At 41.9% G+C, this 19,075-nt stretch overlaps 1 protein-coding gene across 2 annotated transcripts in view; it reads left to right on the top strand.

Annotated features, from left to right (window-relative positions):
- Positions 1–13,470, top strand: part of clns1a (chloride channel, nucleotide-sensitive, 1A) — a 61,305-nt gene extending 47,835 nt beyond the window's left edge. Inside the window, exon 10 of one of the 2 annotated variants that reach the window (XM_060923469.1) lies at positions 13,283–13,470. In XM_060923469.1, coding sequence (XP_060779452.1) covers positions 13,283–13,364 — 82 coding nt within the window. In that variant the 3' untranslated portion in view covers positions 13,365–13,470. The remainder of the gene's footprint in view (positions 1–13,282) is intronic. The other variant, XM_060923471.1, reaches the window with a different exon arrangement.
- The last annotated feature ends 5,605 nt before the right edge of the window (positions 13,471–19,075 follow it).

Raw genomic sequence — 19,075 nt, 5'->3', positions numbered from 1 at the left:
TTCCTCCTGGATCCGAGGTTCGACTATTGGTCGAATTCTCCTCTCCAGTACCCTGGAGTAAACCTTCCCTGGGAGGCTGAGAAGTGTGATTCCCCTATAATTGGGGCACACTCTCCGGTCCCCTTTCTTAAAAAGAGGGACCACCACCCCAGTCTGCCACTCCAGAGGCACTGTCCCTGACCGCCACGCGATGTTGCAGAGGCGTGTCAACCAAGACAGCCCCACAACATCCAGAGACTTGAGATACTCAGGGCGGATCTCATCCACCCCCGGTGCCTTGCCACCGAGGAGCTTGCAAACCACCTCAGTGACTTCGGCTTGGGTAATGGACGAGTCCACCTCTGAGTCATCAGCCTCAGTCTCCTCAGTGGAAGACATGACGGTGGGATTGAGGAGATCCTCAAAGTATTCCTTCCACCGCCCGACAATGTCCCCAGTCGAGGTCAACAGCTCCCCACCCGCACTGTAAACAGTGTTGGCAGAGTACTGCTTCCCCCTCCTGAGGCGCCGGACGGTTTGCCAGAATTTCTTTGAGGCCGACCGATAGTCCTTCTCCATGGCCTCCCCGAACTCCTCCCAGTTCCGAGTTTTTGCCTCTGCAACTGCCCGAGCTGCAGCACGCCTGGCCTGCCGATACCCGTCAGCTGCCTCGGGAGTCCTGGAGGTTAACATGGCCCGATAGGACTCTTTCTTCAGCTGCCCAGAACCCCAACAAAGTATTGAGTATAAATGAACATACTTTTCAGAAGTTGGACATTTCTGGATTGTAAATCCTTCCTTGGTTGATCTTATTAACTTCAGGAGAGAGAACAAAGAAAGAGTGGTGTGGGAATGACTGTTTTATAGCTGCTATAATGCAAGTCACAGAATCTAACTTGTTTTTTGGATGTCTAAACCATTTAAATGTAACTGAAAACAAAATTTATGACATTTAATTCTTCAATAATTAAACGAAAAATTAAGATTATTGTGGTGCAGGAGAAATATAAAATTGGAAAATAATCATAATTTCCATCATGTTTTATTGCTTACATAGAACTTGATAATGAGTTCAGATCTGAGGCCAGTCATCTAACTCCACACCCTCTCCTTTTATGATGTAATGATGGAGCAAGATTACTCCAGTGACTCCTCATCATGTTTGCATTGTGGTGAATTATGTTTGCATTAGCTTTTGGCTCTTGTTCTAATTGAAGGCAATTGTGTAAAAGTAGCACAGACAGCAGAGTCTGTGTTGGTGATCTTTGTACTGCTGAAAAGATTATGTCTAATTACAGATTACACATGAGAGTGCTGACACAGGAAGCCAAAATGAAGCAGTCAGATAGGCTGAACATCTTGTTATGCACAGAAATTGACTCCTATCAATGTATCTTCCTGCTGATATTGCTGGAGAACCTGTAAATATGCAGCTTTGCTCTAAAAGGGATGCATTAGCATGGTTTGCTTAAAGGAATAAATTGAATTGACGCACATCCTACGCCTAGCTCAAATATTAGCGAACATTTGGTGATTAGGATTTCCCTCAGGGGTAATTGACAAGATTTACTGTCTAACTATAATGCTTTAGCATTTTTGTATTGCCTTCAACTGGTGGAAATCAGTAATTCCAGATTCTTCCAGGTTGAAGAAATTCTTCTTCTTTGTGCTGCTCCCATTAGGGGTCACCACAGCGGATCATCTGGATCTGCATATTTGGCATAGATTTTACACCAGATGCCCTTCCTGATGTAACCCTCTGACACTAAGTATACACTGGTTTGTGCAACCCCAGTGGATGGGTATTTAACCTAGTCTGCATGTCTTTGAACTGTGGGAGGAAACCGGAGTGAACCAGAGGAAACCCATGCAGACACGGAGAACATGCAAACTCCACACAGAAAGGCCCCCATCAGCCCTGAGGTTCGAACTTGGAACTTTCTTGCTGTGAGGTGACAGTGCTAACCACTGCACCACCATGTCACCCCAAGAAGAATTTGAAGAAATTATTGTGAGATTAAAAAGGAGGAAGTGGGGTAAAGGCCACTCTTTAGTTTTGGTGATTGACATATTTGTTGTGAATAAATAGGGATCTTCTAACTTCCTTTTATCATTATATACCACAGTGGTGTTGAAGTCTTGATTTTGATTAGCCTGAAGGTGTTGATTCCCCCCCATGCCCAGTTCTCACCCACCGGACAGCTTTTCAAACATCATACAAAATACACTCATTACATTACAATACATCAGCAAAATACACTTGGAAGAAAGTGCTATCTGTCCACATTGGCTAATGTCATTTGTGATTGCCATCCCTTCCTGAGAGTATAGCCAATTTTGCTCTTTTGGACCTGGCAATGGACGGCTAAGGCAACATCAAGAATCGAACTCCCAATCTCCAGATGCAGACACATTTCTGTTGCCCCACTCAGGAGCCTTGTTACTGAACTTTTACAACAGCAGCTCAAACAGTTGTGCTGCCTAAACAGCAATATATTCTATTCATGCACTTCTTTCTAATGTGTTATCTGTATAGGGTGTCCAAAAGTCAGGAACCAGTGAGTGTAAAACTACATATACATAGTACAAATAAAGATATGGACAAATTTGTTGGTACCCATCCATGAAAAAAAAGAACCCACAACTACAGTATCTCTGAAATAACTTGAAACTGACAAAGGTTAATGGCATCCATCATTGTTTATTCCATGTTTAACATAAATCGGACTTTGCTTTTGATTCAACTGAATTTTTTACATCATAAAACAAATGAAAATGACAAAAATGATGGCACCCTTAACTTAATATTTTGTTGCAGCAATCACTGCTAACAAGATATCTCTGTAGCTCTCAGTGAGACTTCTCATCTCATTCTCATTATCTCTCGCTGCTTTATCCTGTTCTACAGGGTCGCAGGCAGCGAAAGGCGGGGTACACCCTGGACAAGTCGCCAGGTCATCGCAGGGCTGACACATAGACACAGACAACCATTCACACCTACGGTCAATTTAGAGTCACCAGTTAACCTAACCTGCATGTCTTTGGACTGTGGGGGAAACCCACGCGGACACAGGGAGAACATGCAAACTCCACACAGAAAGGCCCTCACCGGCCACGGGGCTCGAACCCGGACCTTCTTGCTGTGAGGCGACAGCGCTAACCACTACACCACCATGCCGCCCTCAATGAGACTTCTGCATCTGCTAATAGGTAGTTTGGCTGCTATAGCTGTCTCAGGTTTGAAGGGTGCATTCTCCACACTGCATGTTTCAGCTCTTTCTAGAGATGTTCGATAGGATTCAGATCAGGGCTCATAGAAGGCCACTTCAGAATAGTCCAATGTTTTGTTCTTTGCCATTCTTGGGTGCTTTTAGCTGTGTGTTTTGAATCTTTGTCCTGTTGGATGACCCATGACCTGCAACTGAGACAGAACTTTGTCAGTGGATAGTACATTTCACTCCAGAATGCCTTGATAGTTTTGGGATTTCGTTGTGCCCTGCACAGATTCAAGGCACCCTGTGCCAGACGCAACAAAGCAGCCCCAAATCATAACCAAGCCTCCTCTGCCTTTCACAGTAGGTATGGTGTTCTTTTCTTTGAAAGCTTCATTTTTCCTGGCCTTTTTTAGTTTTTCTTTCAACAATGGAGTCCTCCTGGGTTTTCTTCCATTGAGCCCGCTGTCACTCAAAAAGTAATGGATGGTGCAAACAGACATTGATGTACCTTGACCTTGGAGTTCAACTTTTATTTCTTTGGCTCTTTTTCTACCAATTAGCACTGTCGTTCTGTTCAATCTGTGGTCGATTTTCCTCTTGTGGCCACGTCCATGAAAGTTGGGTACAGTCCCATGGAACTTAAACTTCTTAATAATATTTGCAACTGTTGTCACAGGAACATCAAGCTGCTTGGAGATGGTCTTATAGTATTTTGCCTTTAACATACTTGTCTATAATTTTCTTTCTGATCTCCTCAAACAACTCTCTCCTTTGCTTTCTCTGGTTCATGTTCAATGTGGTGCAAATGATGATACCAAACGGCAGAGTGATGACGTTTCTCCATTTAAATAGACTGAATGATTGATTACAAGATTGAAAACACCTGTGATACTAATTAAGGTTGAACAATCAGTTTGGAATATCACTATAATCCAATTATTTATAATCTTTTCTAGGAGTACCAACAAATCTGTCCAGGCTATTTTAGAATATCTTTGTAAAATAAACAATAAATCATTTTTCACACACTTTTTTTTCTTAACTTTACGACATACCAAAGACATGCAAGTGTACATGAGAAACTTGCTTTTAATTTAATTACTTTTCAGGAGGAATAAAGCATTGTTTCAATGAGCTGTAAGGGTACCAACAAATTTGTCCAGGTCTGTACATACTTGTATGCATTATATCCAACATATGTACTACATGTTCACACTTACACTCTATGCATTTTCTCAGCCATTGTATCTCATTTTGGTGGATTTTACTCAACATATTCCCATTGGTTCCTGACTTTTAAGACCACCTGTAGTAGTGTACAGGGACTTGTATGGTACACACTCCACATAATCTATCACTAATAATAAATGTGTAGTTAACAAAGAAAAATGTGTAATTGTTAATTTGGTGATGCTCTATGTAAAGAGACATTTATGTAACATTTATAGAAGGAGTCTGCAGTGTCAGCACTTTGTAACAGTCTGAGATAAAACTATAGCTTTATGTTTTCTAATATGGGATGGGGGGCAGCATGGTGGTGTAGTGGTTAGCACTGTCAACTCACAGCAAGAAGGCTTTAGGTTCAAGTCCAGTAGCCAGTGGGGGCCTTTCTGTGTGGAGTTTGCATGTTCTCCCTATGTCTGTGTGGGTTTCCTCTAGGTGCTCTGATTTTCCCCACAGTCCAAAGACATGCAGTTAGGTTAATTGGCTACTCTAAATTGCCCATAGGTGTGAATGTGTGTGTGAATGGTTGAGAAGAGAAAACCTCTGTAATAATCCAGTAGAAGACAACAGGAAACCACTATTGTACAACCCCGATTCCAAAAAAGTTGGGACAAAGTACAAATTGTAAATAAAAACGGAATGCAATAATTTACAAATCTCAAAAACTGATATTGTATTCACAATAGAACATAGACAACATATCAAATGTCAAAAGTGAGACATTTTGAAATTTCATGCCAAATATTGGCTCATTTGAAATTTCATGACAGCAACACGTCTCAAAAAAGTTGGGACGGGGCAATAAGAGGCTGAAAAAGTACAAAAAAGGAACAGCTGGAGGACCAAATTGCAACTCATTAGGTCAATTGGCAATACATAGTTTGCACATGACGTCACAGAGTCGGGGATTCCCTAGTGGCGGCCATCTTGTGGGTCAAGCTTACCGTACGGGTCACTGAGCACACATTGTAACGCGCGAGTACAAAGTCTTCAAAAGAACCCAAGCAGGCTATTTAAAGCTAGCAATGGTGCACACTTGTTGTATTTACAGCTGTCGTAATAGGTCAGATGATGACGTCAAGCGGAGCTTTTATGGAATTCCCATTGTACGGGAGCACGAAGGCGAGCAAACAAAGAAACTCAGCATACAAAGGAGAAATCTATGGCTTGTGAGAATCAACCGCAAGGATTATCAGCCTTCCAAACACAGCAAAGTCTGCTCCGATCATTTTATAAGTGGTAAGTTGTTTAAATAAACAATCAATTGTGTTTAAGTTTGTTTTTGGAAACCAAAACATAGTGTAAACAATCTCTGGAGAATGCCTAACTGGAACCGCTGAGTGTACATTTACATTGTAATGTACACTTAATATCGCGCATTTGTCACATTTCTATTTGACACTTGTCACTTCACTCACGCAAGGGTCATTTTTGAAAAACATTTTAGGTCTATTCTGTATGATTTGATTTGTGTTTAATCAACTTATTACGGTTGCATAACATTCAACAGTATATTTAATGCTAGAATATATAAAGTTGTATATATCAGACAGCCTTTAAAGTTTGATGAAGTCAGTTTCAGGCTTTGGAGCAGGCTTTGGCAGCCCTGCATAGTCACTTGAAAATGCATCTTTGTCCACTTCGTAGGGGTCAATTCCCCCAATCAAGGCCAGTTTGGCTGCATACCGTTGTTGTGAGATGTCGTCTAATGTATCTATATACTTCTGTTTGCTTGATTTTGCCGACATTGATCTTTATTTTAGAAAACTGACTATATAAGTTCATAAATTCGTCCGAGATAACGTAGCCAGTAATGGCGATGGTCCGTTTTGTTTGACCCACAAGATGGCGGCTGGAGGGCTTTCCCCGGAATGCCGTGACATCAGTGAAAACTATGTATAGGTCATTAACATGACTGGGTATAAAAAGAGCATCTTGGAGTGGCAGCGGCTCTCAGAAGTAAAGATGGGAAGAGGATCACCAATCCCCCTAATTCTGCGCTGACAGAGCAATATCAGAAAGGAGTTCGATAGTGTAAAATTGCAAAGAGTTTGAACATATCATCATCTATGGACGAACTGCTGCTCCTCAACACAATTAACACAGATTTTAACAGATCTGCTGCCTTGTGCTTCACCGAAACCTGGCTCGGTGAGCACATCCCGGACTCTTCTCTCCACCTGCCTGGACTCAACACAATTAACACAGATTTTAACAGATCTGCTGCCTTGTGCTTCACCGAAACCTGGCTCGGTGAGCACATCCCGGACTCTTCTCTCCACCTGCCTGGATTTCACCTGTACCGAGCAGACCGCGAAACGGAGCTCATGGGGAAAACGAGGGGAGGCGGAGTCTGCTTTTATATTAATGAAGGTTGGTGTACTGATGTCACAGTCCTAAATAAATCATGCAGTCCTTATCTGGAGACATTATTCATAAACTGCAAACCGTTTTATGCTCCGCGAGAGTTTTCCTCGTTTATTCTGGTTGGAGTTTACATCCCCCCTCAGGCGTGTGTTAATGAGGCATTACAACACCTGGCTGACCAGATAAACAATGTGGAGAAAAAACACCTGGACTCTCTGCTCATTGTTTTGGGGGACCTTAACAGAGCAAACCTCAGCCACGAACTGCCAAAATATAAACAGCACATTAAGTGTCCCACCAGGGACTCTAACACTCTGGACCACTGTTACACTGTTTTAAAGGACTCATACCACTCTGTCCCCCGTGCAGCCTTGGGACTATCTGATCACTGTATGGTTCATCTTATCCCGTCCTACAGGCAGAAGCTGAAATCTGCTAAGCCTGTAGTTAAGACAGTGAGGAGATGGTCTGATGAGGCCAAAGCGGAACTACAAGCCTGCTTTGACTGCACTGATTGGAGTGTTTTTGAGGCTGCAGCTTCAGACCTTCATGAACTGACTGATACTGTGACATCTTACATCAGTTTTTGTGAGGATATGTGTGTGCCCACCAAGACCTTCCACACATACAATAACAACAAACCCTGGTTCACCGCAAAACTCAGACAGCTTTGCCAGGCCAAGGAGGAGGCCTACAGAAGTGGGGACAGAGTCCTGTACAAACAGGCCAGAAACACACTGATGAAAGAGGTGAAATCAGCTAAGCGGAGCTACGCTGAAAGGATTAAAAACAGCCTTTCAGCCAACGATCCAGCATCAGTGTGGACAGGCCTGAAGGATATCACTAACTACAGGAGACCATCCCCCTACATTACAATGAACCATCAACTGGCTGACAAGTTGAATGTGTTCTACTCCAGATTCGACAAATTCACACCTCTCCCCCCCTCAGACATTAAAGACCCATTTACACCCCCTGCTATTCTGCCTCCTCTCGCCTCTGACCCCACACCAGCACTCAAGATCTGTGAAGAGGATGTTTGTCAGCTTTTTCGCAGACAGAAGATCAGAAAGGCACCTGGCCCAGATGGTGTATCACCCTCCTGTCTGAAGGTCTGTGCTGATCAGCTGGCTCCCATCTTCACCCAGATCTTCAGTAGATCCCTGGAGCTGTGTGAAGTCCGCTCATGCTTCAAACGCTCCACAATAATCCCGGTTCCCAAGAAAACCACCATCACAGGACTGAATGACTACAGGCCTGTAGCTCTCACATCTGTAGTCATGAAGTCCTTCGAGAGACTGGTGTTGTCACACCTGAAGGACATCACAGACCCCCTGCTGGACCCCCTGCAGTTTGCCTACCGGGCAAACAGGTCAGCGGATGATGCAATCAATATGGGACTGCACTACATCCTGCAACACCTTGACTCTGCAGGGACGTACGCCAGGATTCTGTTCATGGACTTCAGTTCGGCATTCAACACCACTGTTCCAGACATCCTCCACACCAAGCTCACCCAGCTCACTGTGCCCTCCTCCACCTGTCAGTGGATTACAAACTTCCTGACTGACAGGAAGCAGCAGGTGAGGATGGGGAGCTTCACATCCAGCACTCGGACTGTCAGCACTGGTGCCCCACAAGGGTGTGTGCTCTCCCCACTGCTCTTCTCCCTTTATACCAATGACTGCACCTTAAGAGACCCGTCCGTTAAACTCCTGAAATTTGCAGACGATACAACGGTCATCGGCCTCATCCGGGACGGTGACGAGTCTGCATACAGACGGGAGGTTGAACGGCTGGTCTGGTGGTGCGGTCAGAACAATCTGGAGCTGAACACGCTCAAAACTGTGGAGATGACAGTGGACTTTAGGAGGAGGCCCCCCACTCTGCTGCCCATCACCATCAACAACAACACTGTGACTGCCGTTGAAAGCTTCAGGTTTCTGGGTTCCACAATCTCTCAGGACTTGAAGTGGGATACCAACACAGTCACTATCATCAAAAAGGCTCAGCAGAGGTTGTACTTTCTGCGCCAGCTCAGGAAGCTCAACCTGCCTAAGGTGCTGCTGACACAATTCTACTCTGCCATCATTCAGTCTGTTCTTTGCTCTTCCATTACTGGTTTGGATCGGTCACCAAACAGGAGAAGAACAGACTGCAACGGACAATAAGGTCTGCAGAGAAAATTATTGGTGTCAACCTGCCCTCCATTCAAGACTTATACTTGTCCAGAGTCAGGAAATGGGCAGGTAACATCTCTGCGGACCCATCACACCCTGGTCACAATCTGTTTAATCTTCTCCCCTCAGGGAAGCGATATAGATCTCTGTATGCAAAAACAACCAGACACAAGAACAGTTTCTTCCCCCAGGCTGTCTCTGTGATGAACTGCTAAAATACAGATTCATATACCAGTAATATCACTTGCAAAATATCTGCACACTCATACTGTTATTCTGTGCTCACTGTTACTTATATTTATACTTATTTAAATTTACTATTCATCTTTGCACTATGCACCATATTGCACCAAAAAGGAAATCCTTTCTGTGATAAACAGCTAAAATCCAGATTCATATATCTGTTAGGACTTGGACTGTTTTGGCCTCTAGAGGCCGCTGTTATTTCCTTTTCGTGTCATATTTATTTTGGCCTCTAGAGGCCGCCACTGTTCCTGTGTTTTGTGGGTTTTTTTGTTAATTGCCTGTTAGTCCTAATTATCTTCACCTGTGTCCTTAATTAGTTTGTGTATTTATACCCCTGAGTTCAGTCATCTTGTCACGGAGTCTTTGTGCTGTTATGTTTATCTCCAGTTTCCTCTATACCGTGTTCTTTGTTTTGCACTTTGCTTTTCTTTTGGATTTAGTAGTGACTGTGTTTTGTGGATCTTCTGAGCTTTTGCATTTTTGCCTTTTTCTTTTTGAACTTTTGGATTATACTCTTTGTTTTTGTTTTTTTGTTTTGCCCTGGATTGTATATAGTGTACATAGTATAAATAAACCTTTTGATACTTTTTCTACTTCCGCCTCACGCCTCTGCATTTGAGTCATCCCCCTGGTGGCCTAGTGGGGGTTTGCTGGATCATCACACCAACGAACCAGGTTCGAATCCCAGCAAAACCCTAACAATATCAGTAATATCACTTGTAAAATATCTGAACACTTATACTGTCATTCTGTGCACACTGTATACTTTATATTTATTTAACTATTCTATACTTGACTTACCAGGATTACTTTGCACTATGCACCTATTTTTGTTGTTTGCTTGATTTTGTGTCTACGCTTTTTTATGTTTTGTACTATGAGAGCTAAGTGAACCGGAGTCAAATTCCTTGTGTGTGTCCACATTAAATTAAAGTGGTTTAATTAAATTAAAGTATTTCTGACTGCAGTGATATGCCAAAGAGAGAGACAGATACCCCTTTTCCACCAAATCAGTTCCAGGGCTGGTTCGGGGCCAGTGCTGGTGCTGGTTCACAACTCGTTCAACTTGCGAGCCAGCTGAGAACCAGTTTGCTTTTCCATAGCTCGGGGTGCTAAGGGGAGCCACGTCATTACGTCGCTGTATACGTCAGTTACGTCGCTGTATAGACCCCTTTCACATGACGTCACTGCACCGCGAGATTTTGTTAGGCGCCATATTGGAAGACCAAGTACATGCACTCACAATATAAAACAAAGTACGAGCGAGAGTAAAGTGACACGATGGATGATAATTCGGGTTATGTGAGTACATTACCAGTTGCAGAAAGGGCACGGTATGTGGAGAAACTGGCTGTGATTGATGGATTTGACCCATATGATAAGACTCAGAAAAAATTATGTGAATCCAAGCACACAGTTTAACGCAAAAGTTCGTTTATATCCCGACCTTGTCAGCTGTCAGATTTATGTTAATGGACCCGGTAAGCTGGTAAATAATTTTTTTTTTTTTCTTTACCAAATTCTAACAGAAAACGAGAGTGCCCGAAAGGGAAAACCGAGCCGAGCCGCCTCACGGCTATAATGCAAATTGCTTTCCTCCTCGGTATACAAGTGTGCTTCCATGGCAGGGAAAAAGAAACTACATTTTGCCGCCTATAGGAGTCATTCAGGATTCAGCCATGTTTTTGCTCCGTGTTTTTACTCGACCAAAGTTATACAGTATTATGAGCTTTAAATTGCATAAATAAAACCATTTGGTGAAACTTTGAAGAAGAGATTGTACTGGTTTAAAGTTTTTACCTAACGTTTTCATGTCGACTCCAATTAATACACTAGTAGAATCGATGACTAGTTTAGTAGGCCAAAACTTTTTTCAATTTTTGACTGTACCAGCCTGAAAAAACTTGCGACAGTCAAATGGAAAAAAAGCAAGCTGGTCATGTTGTACTGGACTAATCTATGACTGATGAGTATAGTAAGTGATACTAGTACTGATACAATAAAACAGACGACTGTAATCTGGTAGGCAGCACGATTTATATTATTTCTCCGTGTCAGATACATAAGGAGGACCGGACACCAATTCTGCCATCTGTTTGCTACCCAGACATTGTAAACTATTTGTTGTTTACACCCAGTGCCTACACTGCTGATGACTTGAAAGCCTACAAAGGGCTACAGGCTTACAATTATGTTGTTAGTGGCTTGGTTCGTGATATTACAGCTGTTATTAAGAATAACCTACACATAGTTATGGCCAAGGTAATCTTGTTGATATTTATCTTTTAATAATATATCTTTTCAGTTGAAAAATTAATACTTTTTGTTACTATTAAGGTATCCATAATTTAGGTTAATTTATCCAAATTATACATATGTATTTATGATATATGCCTACACAATAACTGTTTTATTTATATAATAGGAGGGAGAGCAAGCCCCAAACCATCCATTATTATTATTATTATTATTATTATTAAATTGTAGAAGTCTGGGAGGCTTGCTCCTCATACAGTTATCAACTTGAGGCCTATTTAGCATGTTTTAAATCTGAATTTCTTGCGTTTGCTTACCTCAAAGTGTCCACAGATCATGCACAGACTTATCCATTATATCCACAGTTTTTTGCCAAGTCTCACACAGGTTTCTTTCAAGTCTACTGTTGGGCCAATAAATCATAAATAAAACAGCTCAGATTTGTTTGTTTAAGTCGTTTGCCACTCCACTTTATTCTCGTGGGTTCACATACCGCTGCCGTTATCACGAGTTTGTTGGTCTTCCAAAATGGCGCAGGGTCTGTTTACTTCTGGTTTCGGGTGACGTCAGTGAAAGGGGTCTATATGGCAGTTACGTTGCTGCATTTGCATAAACCTTGGCGCGAACATTGAAGCAACAACAACACAGAGAAGAAGCAGCAACAACAATAATGGATGACTTCGCGTTTGTACAGCCGCTGCTTCTCTTTGCTTAAAAATGGTGACCTTTCGCGGTCTTGTTATTGTTGTTGGTCTTAACAACAACCCCCCCCCCCCCCGCTGATGTAAGCGGTTCTTTCCTCTGGCCCAGCAAAGACTGGGTGCTAGCCTGGAACCGGTTTTTCTGGCCCCAGAGTCAGTTCTTTGTCAGTGGAAACAGAAAACCCGGTTCCAAACTAAGCACTGGCCCCGAACCAGCCCTGGAACTGCTTTGGTGGAAAAGGGGCAAGAGAGATATGGGATGGGAAGCCTTCAGGATGAAGAGGGTTGTGCTTTTTCAGGAACAAGCAAAGATTTTTTTCTGTTAATTTAAAGAGAAAGTGAGAGAATGGTGATTTATCACTGCTATAACATTAATGATAACAGGAATTAACTTGTTTATGGAAGTTCAACATTAAATGTAAGTGGATACATTGTAATAGTTAACGTATAAAAGGAATAGAAAACCTCACAAACATGGTGTTCTAGGAAATAACTAAAAGCAATCCTCTTTTGCAACTCCATCTTTGATTGTGATCTACAGTATAAACCCTGTCTTGTTTTCTTCCTTTTCTCTCTAATGCTTCAATATGTCACAAACCAAAAAGTACCAGTATTCAGAAACCAGGTAGGAAAAATAAGTACACCCTTCCTACTTCCACAAGAATACCTTAAGAGAGTACTTAGCAGCTGGATGTCGCTAATAATATGCAAGCACATGTGTCCCAATATTTCTTTGGGCCCTGATCAATAAAATCATAGAATTGAGGAGGGTGTACTTTCCCCCCCATCCAGATCTTTCAAATAAAAATCACATCTTTAACACCAACCAAGTTAAAGGTTTCAGCTCTTGATATAGAATATATTCTGTTTGATCTTGCCATCGAATGCTTTCACTTTTTTCAACTGGTATACAGCAAGTGTGTGTGCATATATTTGGAGCCTTTTCAGTGGCACATTTCTAGAATATCCATCAAATCAAAGGTCATTGTTCTTTGAGTCCATACCAAACATTGCAGGAGAATCATGTTCATAAAGCAAGCATTGCCTTTCAGTCCTGTTTCTTGCCTGTTCTTACTGACTTCCCTTCATGAGCTGATGAGTGTTTCCATTGCAGGTACCTTTTGAAGAACTATGGACCCATCGGGGAAACCAGAGTGCATTTTAGCTGTGGAGTCTCCCATACAGAACATCACTGATTGGTCAAATGTACTGACAGAATGAATTACTTTTTATCAGCCATATTTAAAAATCTGAAACATGAGAATATTGTATGCACGTTTCTTTGTGCACTGCTATGTCACTTGCTGCGAACAGTAATTTCAACATTTAAAAAGCTTTATTAATGTCAGCACCACATCCATCAATTATCTATACTGCTTATCTGTCAGGGGGAAGCAAATTGCAACTGACTTTAGGCGGTGTTGGGCACGTTACTTTCAAAAAGTAATTAGTTATAGTTACTAGTTACTTTTCCCAAAAAGTAACCGAGTTAGTAACGGAGTTACTTTGTCATAAAAGTAACTAATTACCAGGGAAAGTAATTATTCCATTACATTTTGTGTGTCCCCCCCCCCCCCCCCCCAAAAAAAAAAAAAACCAAATTAAATTAGTGTAATCATAATAAAAGTGAATGTTAAATGTGTTTAATGACTGAAATGGACACTTAACAGAACCAATTAGTAACGTTATCTACACTATATTAATATTTTTGTGGGACAATGTGAGAAGACATCTATCAAATTTAATATATTTTTGTAGTTATTCAAATTGTTACTAATTACTGGTCACTGACGAGGACAAACGCTTTGTTCCTTGACATAATGTGCATTGCACGTAGACATATTTTTGCCTTTTATTTCAAGTAATGAAAAGTAATGCTGTATTTCCAGTTTGAAAGTGCAGTGTTGGGCTGACCGCTCGCCATCGCTGTGTCTTCTGATTGAAAGTGTGCGCAGTAGTGCAGTAGGCGTGGCCTACCTACGTATGTTGTCCAAATCTACTCTGATTGGCTGACTATGCCGTTGTCTCGCGTCTCCCCGCCCCACACTAAAGCAGAGTAAAGAAAGGCTGAACGAGCAGCGTGCCAGATGAAAACAGCTTTAGTAAAGTAACGCATAGTATTTTATTGTAAGTAACGGGAACGGCGTTATAACGATGTAAAAAGTAATTAGTTAGATTACTCGTTACTAAAAAAAGTAACGCCGTTAGTAATGCCGTTTATTTCTAACGCTGTTATTCCCATCACTGACTTTGGGTGAGTAGTTCATATTGTGGTACACCTTGGGCAGGTCATCAATCCGTCGCAGGACTAGCTCAGAGACCACCAACTATTCACACCAATGGAATTTGTAGGTCTTTGGACTGTGGGAAGACACCCACATAGGCTTGAGGAAAACATGCAAACTCCACACAGAAACACCCCAGTCAGCCACGAGGTTCAAACCTGGAACCAGAAGGTGCTATGAGGCAACAGTGCTGTTTGAAGACCAAACAGGAACTCAACCAGGACCTTTGTCACTCTCATGATGGAGGGTTACAAACTTCTTTAGTTCTTCAGAACATTAGGAACACACTTTTGGAAGTCCAAGAAGAAGACTGTAGTTGATTTATACATTCTGAGAGTTCAACTGACTTGTTAAAGTGACCCAGGTTGATGTATTAAAAAGATGAATAGTACCCTGTGGAGCTAGAATAACCCCAGGTACTTGAATCACATGTTATATTGCCCATTGCCTCATGCCTGTGAAGGAGAATGAGCTGGAAAAACACCATGCATTAATGTTTACACTTGGGTATGGAAACGGCCAAAGTTCATCCTCATTATAATATTATAATGAGCAAGGTTGCAACAAACATGGCAGAACCGGCAGCTTCCAACACAGAAGCGAGCACTCAAGAGCCTTCAAGCTCATTTAGATTTGGATTATTTCAGGTCTCGATTTTTATTTTTATAAAAATATTTTTCTAAAGATTTCAATTTGTCTCGATTCAGGAGTCTTCATTTGATCTGGGTGAGACACCATGTTTGCTGTGGCTCCGCGGTTGCGACCTCTGATCTGCACATGACCTCACGTAACTTTTCCGAACTGGCTGCCAAGCAGTTTGTAAACAAACTAACGTGATTCAGATGCCCCAAGTGTTAGTCTGTTTATGTATTGAAACAAGATGATGCATACCAGCTATGGGGATGGGTATCAGCTCAAACAATTCAGAAAGGGGAGTAGATTAAATGATTCCTGAAACAGCACATCAACCTGTGTCAGGAGCACAATAAGGTAATGGAGCTGTCTTGTACAGATAGACTTGGCTACATAAAACCTTTTCATCCTGAAATTGTTAACTGCGAGTTGGCCTAGTGGTTAGCGTGTCCGCCTCTCGATTTGGAGATCGTGAGTTCTACTTGAAGTTGGGTCATACCAAAGACCATCATAAAAATGGTACCTGCTGTCTGGCAAGGTATGCTGCAATGCAGATGTGAGTGGGGAGTCAAACTCTTGTGGGGACCAGACCCCACTAAAACCCTAGCTATGTACAGTGGTGCTTGAAAGTTTGTGAACCCTTTAGAATTTTCTATATTTCTGCATAAATATGACCTAAAACAACATCAGATTTTCACACAAGTCCTAAAAGTAGATAAAGAGAACCCAGTTCAATAAATGAGACAAAGATATTATACTTGATCATTTATTTATTGAGGAAAATAATCCAATATTACATATCTGTGAGTGGCAAAAGTATGTGAAACTCTAGGATTAGCAGTTAATTTGAAGGTGAAATTAGAGTCAGGTGTTTTCAATCAGTGGGATGACAATCAGGTGTGAGTGGGCACCCTGTTTTATTTAAAGAACAGGGATCTATCAAAGTCTGATCTTCACAACACATGTTTGTGGAAGTGTATCATGGCACGAACAAAGGAGATTTGTGAGGACCTAAGAAAAAGCGTTGTTGATGCTCATCAGGCTGGAAAACATTGCAAAACCATCTCGAAAGAGTTTGGACTCCACCAATCCACAATCAGACAGACTGTGTGCAAATGGAGGAAATTCAAGACCATTGTTACCTTCCCCAGGAGTGGTCGACCAACAAAGATCAATCCAAGAGCAAGGCGTGTAATAGTTGGCGAGGTCAAAAAGGATCCCAGGGCAACTTCTAAGCAACTGAAGGCCTCTCTCACATTGGCTAATGTTAATGTTCATGAGTCCACCATCAGGAGAACACTGAACAACAATGGTGTGCATGGCAGGGTTGCAAGGAGAAAGCCACTGCTCTCCAAAAAGAACATTGCTGCTCGTCTGCAGTTTGCTAAAGATCACGTGGACAAGCCAGAAGGCTATTGGAAAAATGTTTTGTGGACGGATGAGACCAAAATAGAACTTTTTTGGTTTAAATGAGAAGTGTTATGTTTGGAGAAAGGAAAACACTGCATTCCAGCATAAGAACTTTATCCCATCTGTGAAATATGGTGGTGGTAGTATCATGGTTTGGGCCTGTTTTGCTGCATCTGGGCCAGGACGGCTTGCCATCATTGATGGAACAATGAATTCTGAATTATACCAGCGAATTCTAAAGGAAAATGTCAGGACATCTGTCCATGAACTGAATCTCAAGAGAAGGTGGGTCATGCAGCAAGACAACGACCCTAAGCACACAAGTCATTCTACCAAAGAATGGTTAAAGAAGAGTAAAGTTAATGTTCTGGAATGGCCAAGTCAAAGTCCTGACTTTAATCCAATCGAAATGTCGTGGAAGGACCTGAAGCGAGCAGTTCATGTGAGGAAACCCACCAACATCCCAGAGTGGAAGCTGTTCTGTATGGAGGAATGGGCTAAAATTCCTCCAAGCCAGTGTGCAGGACTGATCAACAGTTACTGGAAATGTTTAGTTGCAGTTATTGCTGCACAAGGGGGTCACATCAGATACTGAAAGCAAAGGTTCACATCCTTTTGCCACTCACAGATATGTCATATTCGATCATTTTCCTCAATAAATAAATGACCAAGTATAATATTTTTGTCTCATTTGTTTAACTGGGTTGTCTTTATCTACTTTTAGGACTTGTGTGAAAATCTGATGTTGTTTTAGGTCATATTTATGCAGAAATATAAAAAATTCTAAAGGGTTCACAAACTTTCAAGCATCACTGTAATAGGCGAGAAGCAGAGGGCTACAGAAACGGAGATCGGTGCCACCTAATGCGTCATACAGTGCGGGAAGGACTTTAGATCCTCAAATGTTAATACTTTATCCTCGTCAGTGAATCCAGAACCTATTCTGGGAATGGGAAACCAGTTCATTAGAGGGCACCATGCACACACACATCCATGCATATATTTACATGTTCAGTTGAGCCAAATTCAACATGTTTTTGGAAGGTGGGAGGAAACCCATATGGATGTGGACAGGTTTGAACCAGGGACCCTGGATTTGCAACATGCTCGTGCTACCTGCTGCATCACTTTGCCACATCATGAAGGCAGCAGTGCTTGTCTTGGCAGTGCAACATGGTGGTTGTCCAAAACATATAAACATGTCCCATGAAACAAAAGCTATCATGTGATAAGGCAAGTTTCTGGAGAGGTGTAGCAGTGCATCAGGTTGCGCTGCTGTTTCACAGCTCCAGGACTCTGGATTGATTATCAACTCAGGTTACTGTCTTTGTGGACATTTGCATGTTCTCCAACCTAGATATACTGTTAAAGAACCAATTTCATAGCAATCCAACCATTTCTCACCATTTTTAACGATGTAGTCGAAGTTGTCATCGTCATAACCATCATTATATATTTTCCTCTCCTTCTTATTACTGCTTATTACGCCATATTAAAATGAGCAATGAATGAAGTCATCACTACCTCCAAGTTTGACTCGTAAAAACATTTTAGGTCTGAGCCTTCTGTTTTCATGATTATGAGAGACGTTAAACACCAGTGCAGCACTAACAAAACTTCTCACAGTAATAAAAACACAGGGACCATGCAATATGTTTGCTGTATTCCTTTATGGCAAAATATCATTAGCATTAAGATAAGAACTAATTAACTTAGATTGGTCTAGTTATGGGTGGCACGGTGGTGTAGTGGTTAGCACTGTCACCTCACAGCAACAAGGTCCTGGGTTCAAGCCCAGTGGCCGATGAGGGCCTTTCTGTGTGGAGTTTGCATGCTGTCCATGTGGGTTTCCTCCAGGTGCTCCGGTTTCCCCCACAGACCAAAGGCATGCAGGTTAGGCTAACTGGTGGCTCTAAATTGACCCTGAGTGTGAATGGTTGTCTGTGTCTATGTGTCAGCCCTGCGGTGACCTGGTGACTTGTCCAGCGTGTACCCTGCCTCTTGCCCATAGTCAGCTGGGATAGGCTCCTGCAACTCTGTAGGACAGGATAAGCGGCTACAGATGATGGATGGATGGTCCAGTTGCTACGTATCAGTGGTATTAGAAATGTGCTTTGTTAGATATTCATGACACATTCTAACCTCAATTGGCTGGCAGTTTTTATCCCTGGCCAGAAATTCCAACAATATGTGCATATACAGTGGTGCTTGAAAGTTTGTGAACCCTTTAGAATTTTCTATATTTTTGCATAAATATGACCGAAAACATCATCAGATTTTCACACAAGTCCTAAAAGTAGATAAAGAGAACCCAGTTAAACAAATGGGACAAAAATATTATACTTGGCCATTTATTTATTGAGGAAAATGATCCAATATTACATATCTGTGAGTGGCAAAAGTATGTGAACCTCTAGGATTAGCAGTTAATTTGAAGGTGAAATTAGAGTCAGGTGTTTTCAATCAGTGGGATGACAATCAGGTGTGAGTGGGCACCCTGTTTTAATTAAAGAACAGGGATCTATCAAAGTCTGATCCTCACAATACATGTTTGTGGAAGTGTATCATGGCACAAACAA

This window comes from Neoarius graeffei, chromosome 6 (assembly GCF_027579695.1).
Source record: "Neoarius graeffei isolate fNeoGra1 chromosome 6, fNeoGra1.pri, whole genome shotgun sequence".
NCBI lineage: Eukaryota > Metazoa > Chordata > Actinopteri > Siluriformes > Ariidae > Neoarius > Neoarius graeffei.
The sequence above is the reverse complement of the archived record's forward strand: the minus strand, read 5'-3'. Positions and strand labels throughout refer to the sequence as shown.